General features: G+C 45.5%; 1 protein-coding gene across 2 annotated transcripts in view; it reads left to right on the forward strand.

Annotated features, from left to right (window-relative positions):
- Window positions 1–5,780, forward strand: part of Slc18b1 (solute carrier family 18 member B1) — a 34,363-nt gene that overhangs the window by 5,315 nt on the left and 23,268 nt on the right. Inside the window, exons 2-5 of one of the 2 annotated variants that reach the window (XM_029533171.1) lie at window positions 2,295–2,436; window positions 3,031–3,126; window positions 3,628–3,701; window positions 5,220–5,367. In XM_029533171.1, the coding sequence (XP_029389031.1) occupies window positions 3,067–3,126; window positions 3,628–3,701; window positions 5,220–5,367 (282 nt within the window). In that variant the 5' untranslated portion in view covers window positions 2,295–2,436; window positions 3,031–3,066. The remainder of the gene's footprint in view (window positions 1–2,294; window positions 2,437–3,030; window positions 3,127–3,627; window positions 3,702–5,219; window positions 5,368–5,780) is intronic. The other variant, XM_021221570.2, reaches the window with a different exon arrangement.

A 5,780-nucleotide genomic window follows, 5' to 3' on the forward strand; every position in this document is an offset into this window, starting at 1 on the left:
GAAGGAAGGAGGAGGGAGGGAGGGAGGAAGGAAGGAGGAAGGAAGGAAGGAGGAAGGAAGGAAGGAAGGAAGGAGGAAGGAAGGAAGGAGGAGGGAAGGAGGAAGGAGGAAGGAAGGAAGGAGGAAGAAGAAAGGAAGGAAGGAAGGAAGGTAGGAAGGAAGGAAGGGAGGAAGGAGAATTGGTTCAGACTTTGGGTATTCTTTAAGGAAAACATGGCAAGAAGAAACGATACTCAGGAGCAAGGAATGGCTAACACTTGGTAGATTATGGCTGAGGAGAAAGATGTGCCACCGCCTGAGACTTCTTCAGTTGAGTCTAAGTGAGGCGTGGCTTGAGAAGTGGCAGATCCTCTGGTAAATCACAGAGAGGAGGGGCATTATTGCAGAGGTGGGGGGGGAGAGCAGAGTGATGTCATATTCTTAGGGAACAGGAGACAGCTCACTGTGGCTTAAACTTAGGGCAGGGCAAGTCCTGGATAGAAGGCTGGGGGGCTCTGAGGGGCAGGCTGCAGCTGGAAGCTAAGAACACTGGACTTGGCGGCTGGGAGAGCGTCAGAGTGGTCGGTCAGATTTGAGTTTTGTGAAAAAAATGATAGAAGGCTCTAACTCAGCCGTCCTGGAGCTGTGACCCTTCATACAGTTCCTCATGCTGTGGTGGCCCCCGGCCATAGAGTTCTATGTGTTACTCCATAACTGTAATTTTGCTACTGCTATGAATCATAATGCAAATATCTGATGTGACCCACGTGAAATGGTGATTTGATCCTCACAGGGAGGTGGAGACCCACAGGTTGAGAACCACCTGATCTGAGGGTCTAGAATGTGTCTTAGTTAGGGTTTCTACTGCTGCAATGAAGCACCAGGACCAAAAATCAATTTAGGGAGGAAAGGGTTTGTTCGTCTTATACTCCCGCATCACCGCTCATCATTGAAGGAAACTAGGATGGGAACTCAAACAGGGCGGAAACCTGGAGGCAGGAGCTGATGCAGAGGTGCTGCATCCTGGCTTGCTCCTCTTGCTTTCTTAATAGAACTCAGAACCACCTGCTCAGGAGTAGTCCTACCCACCTTGGGCTGGGTCTTCCTCATCAATTATCCATTAAGAAAATGCCCCCCAAAGACTTGCATATAACTTGATCTTACTGAGGCAACTTCTCCACTGAGGCCGCCACTTCTCCAGTGACTCTCGCTTGTATCAAGTTGACATAAAGCTCGCCAGCACAAAGGGAAGAACCAACTGAAGTGCAGTTTCTACAGTTTTGCATTCACAACGCAGGTCACTTTTATGGCCTCAAAAGGCACAGGGTTGCTACTTTTTCTAGTGAGCAAATAACTCTTCAGCAACAGACACTGCGGAAGTCTTCTAATCCAGAACAACTGTGCCTCTGTGACCTGGCGGTACCTCAGTCCCAGGACTGTCCCCTGCCCTCAAGTGTCAGTTGTAGACCCCCTGAGTCACAAGCTCTAGCCTGAAGCTTGTGACTAACTGGCTACAAGTTGGGGTTCATACACACCCAACCTTGGGTTCAATTAATTTGATTAATTGGCCACAGAACTCAGGGAACCGCTTAAGGGCATGGGTTTATTATACAGAACATGCATAAGCCAATGCGTTGGGTGACATGTCACTGATCAGGAACACCCGCATTTTCAGCTGTGTAGAATTGTATGAGCCCCATGCCTTTGGAGTTTGTGGACACCTCATTGTATAGCATAATCGTTTACAGATTGGGTGTAGAAACACAGCCAGGTCTGATATTCCAGGCTCTCCTTGCTCTCTCTGTAATGTTCCTACCTCACAGGTGGGAGGCAGGGTGGTTCAGTGGTTAAGAACACCTGCTGCTCTTGCAAAGGACACGAGTTCAGTTCCCAGCACCCTGCACAGTGGCCCACAACTGCTTGTAACTCCCATCCCAGGGAATCCATGCATTCAAGGACTCCCGTTCATCTGTGGTGCACATATACATGCTCAGGTGCACACACAAAATAGATTCAGAGTGAGTGTGCTACATCATCTAGAGCAAGGTTTAGATGCCCCTGGTGGAGCAGGCTCTAGAGATGAATTATCCCAGGTATGGAGAGTACACTGTGGGGAGCGTCTCTGGTCATGTGGTCTGCGGGAAGCATCCTTCATCTGCATTCCTCACAGGACGAAACAATTCTCCCCAAATTAAGCATGGACAGAAGGCACAGGGCCACCTACTGGCTGGGCCTTCCTAGGACCCATCTGCCAGTTCATGACATTTTCTCTCCTTAATTTTTTTTTTTTTTTGGCTTTGTTTATTTTCTTCTAGAACTGGCACAGCTGGCACATGCTTTGTGTTTATTTTGGGTGGAGAGCAATTCTGTAAAGAGAAGTGATACCAAAAAGGAAGTCTGTCTACATCAGCTGTTTCTTCAGCCGCTGAGAAGCAGGCTCACGTTGCCTCAGCCTGAGTATTTTGTGGTTTTTTTATATTCTGTAATACTGACTTCTCCTTAGGAAAGAGATGATTGATTGATTGATTGATTGATTGATGATTTTGAGGTAGAGTATCACTGTGTAGCCTTGGCTGTCCTGGAACTCACTCTGTAGACCCGGCTGGTCTCGAATTAACAGATTTGCCTGCCTGTGCCTCCCGAGGGCTGGGATCAAAGGCGTGTGCCACCATGCCCGACTGGGAATTCTTTATGGGCAAACTAAGTGAACTGCTTTCATATCAGAGTCTAGATGTTACCATATCTTCCCCTTACCTTGCTTATTTTAAAATCATTTTTTAAAATGCCAGAAATGGAAAGGTTTGAGCAGGACATAGGACAGGGCCAACCAAGCTGAGTATATACAAAAAAAAAAGGTTCTGAGGAAGCTGCTCCGTGGTAAGTTAATGTTTACAAAAGGAATGTCCATTATGTGGGCATTAACGTCCCCGCCCCCAGTCTTGGAACTTACTATCCATAATCCATATATGGAAGTCACAAAGGTGATGCTCCGACTTCATCCTCCTGTCTTTCCACCAATACTGTTGTATTCCTGTTTCTGTTCCTTCTAAGGCAGAAAAGAAGGGGGCCAGCAACACCACGATTGGAATGATCTTCGGATGCTATGCGTTATTTGAATTGCTGGCTTCTTTGGTGTTTGGAAAATATGTAAGTGTTGGTAATCATATTGATATCTTCTGTTTGTTTGTTTGTTTGTTTGTTTTTCGAGACAGGGTTTCTCTGTTTAGCCCTGGCTGTCCTGGAACTCACTTGGTAGACCAGGCTGGCCTCGAACTCAGAAATCCTCCTGTCTCTGCCTCCCGAGTGTTGGGATTAAAGGCGTGCGCCACCACTGCCCGGCTTACATATCTTAATCTTCAAAAAATCATGGGGTGAGTTATTGTAACTTACTAATCTAGAATTTCAATAGATACGGAAATAATGCCATTATATCTTCATAAATTACGCCACTGTTCTCTCTTTGTGGTTGACGTGAGTCCCTTCCTTGCCTCTGGACGGTGTACATTACAATTCTTTTAAACGATTATTTTAATATGACATTAAACCCCATGCTTTCCTGCAGTTTTATATGTTCTACTAGTCTTGTTTATGTAAATGTAGACATGTTGAAGCAATTCATTTATTACTTTTCTTTGACTTTTATTGCAGCTTGTACACATTGGAGCCAAATTTATGTTTATAGCAGGAATGTTTGTCTCAGGAGGAGTTACAATTCTCTTTGGGTAAGTAACTTTCTAATGTCTGGGAACAAGGATGGATTTCATAGTCTATCTGCTAAAAAGTGTTAATGGCTTTAAAAGTTTCCTTAAAGTTTTATTGTTATTATATGTTTATGGGGGAGGGTGCTGTGCAGGTGGAGGGCAGAGGACAATATGGTGGCATCGTTTCCTTCTTTCCACCTTTACATGGGTTCCAGGTATTGAACTCAGGTTGCCAGACTTGTGCTGCAATCACCTTACCTCCTAAGCCATCTCACTGACCCATCAACGGCTCTTTAAACCAATCAGTACTGTTCTGTCAGGTGCTTACCCTGTGATTAATGGAGGGAGGTGGGTGGGAAGCAAATAGAAGCATGGTTGACCTTAAAGAGAGTCCTCCAAGATCTTCTGCTGAAGCAGACGTGGTGTTGAAGACCTGTAATTCTAGCTTTCCAGAGGCAATAGAGGAGGAAGGTCAAGGTCAATAGTCTGCGCTATACAGGAAGACCCTGTCTTAAAACCATAGAGAAAACAGAACTGTGGCTCCTGAATCCATCCACGGGGACTCCCGTGGCCACTCACGATGGAAACCTAACAGTCTTCTGAGTCATGGGAACGTTTTGCTTAGACAGAAAAGAGAATCTGTTTGTTACAGCATCAGCTCAAAGACCCCTGGCTGGGGATGCTGCAACTCGCCATCAAAAATCTTTCTTAGCGTCCTGCTTTTTCTCTTCTTTTGTGTAATGTTCCTAGACAGGCTCCCCCAACTCCTTTTGTTTTGTGGTTGTGTCTGAGACAGGGTATCACTGTGTAGCCCTGAGTGACCTGGAACTATGTAGACCTGGCTGGTTTGAAGTCCTGTGAGCAACTTAAGCAGAGCTCTGCAAGAGTATTGGTGGACCGTGGGTGAGGCCTTGGGTTCAACATAGCACCATGATAAATAAAGTAACAGTAGAGATGCGTTTGGTAAGATGAGCATCAGTTATAGCAGACAATATGACTGATGTTGAGAACTTCAGCATCCTCTGATTTTGATACCTACGGCAGCTCCTGTCATCAGTCTTCTATGGGTCCAGGGGACCACAGTATTCCAAATAAACCTATTTAGAATTACCATCTTGGAAACCAGTTATACCAACAAAAAAGGGACAGCTAAGCTCTCATGGCTTGAATTATAACAAAAATTCAAAACGGTAATTCCCTATCAAAAGTGTGACAACCACCCCCCTTCCACACCAGGGCTTCCCTGTGACATCCTGGCTGTCCTGGAACCCCTCTGTAGACCAGGCTGGCCTTGAACTCACACAGACCCACCTACCTCTGCCTCCTGAGTGCTGGGATTTAAGACATGTGCCACCACCACCCAGCTAACAAACCAACTCTTTAGAAGACCCCTGAAAGCTGTTTTATCTAATAACTTTGGAAAGTGTGGTTCTCTTCAGGAAGTATAGTGAATTAAAAACTGAAAGCCGTTGGACATTTGATAATTGTCGTTTTATTTATTTATTTATTTATTTATTTATTTATTTATTTATTTTTCAGTGTGTTGGATCAACTTCCGGAAGGACCGATATTCATTGCCATGTGTTTTCTGGTGAGAATAGTAGACGCCATAGGCTTTGGTGGGGCCATAACGGCATCGTCATCCATCCTTGCTAAGGCTTTCCCAAATAATGTGGCCACAGTCATGGTATGTATTTCAAACTTATTCTTACTTCCTTTCTCACATGGCCAAAAGAGTTGCTTGATTTCTTCTTGCATGTGTTTACCCCACTCTCTTGTGTGTGTTACCCCCTGCAAACCCCCTTCATTGTGATTTCTAGTTTCAATAGCAAGTGAAAAAATTAAAAAGCACAGCATCGCTTGCTATGGTGACACATACTTGTAACCCACAGCTTGGGTGGCTGGAACATCAAAAGTTTGAGGCCAGCTTGGGTGACCCTAGGAGTCACTGTCTGACATCATCTGTGTCAGCTCTGCTCCAGGAAGAGAGGGCTTAAAAGGAAGCGGAAACCTGGCACACGCCTTTAATCCCAGCATTTAGGAGGCGGGGGGGTGGGGTGGGGTGGGGGTCTTTGGGTTGCACAGAACCAAGTAGACTGT

Source organism: Mus pahari, chromosome 21, assembly GCF_900095145.1.
Source record: "Mus pahari chromosome 21, PAHARI_EIJ_v1.1, whole genome shotgun sequence".
NCBI classification, from domain to species: Eukaryota; Metazoa; Chordata; class Mammalia; order Rodentia; family Muridae; genus Mus; species Mus pahari.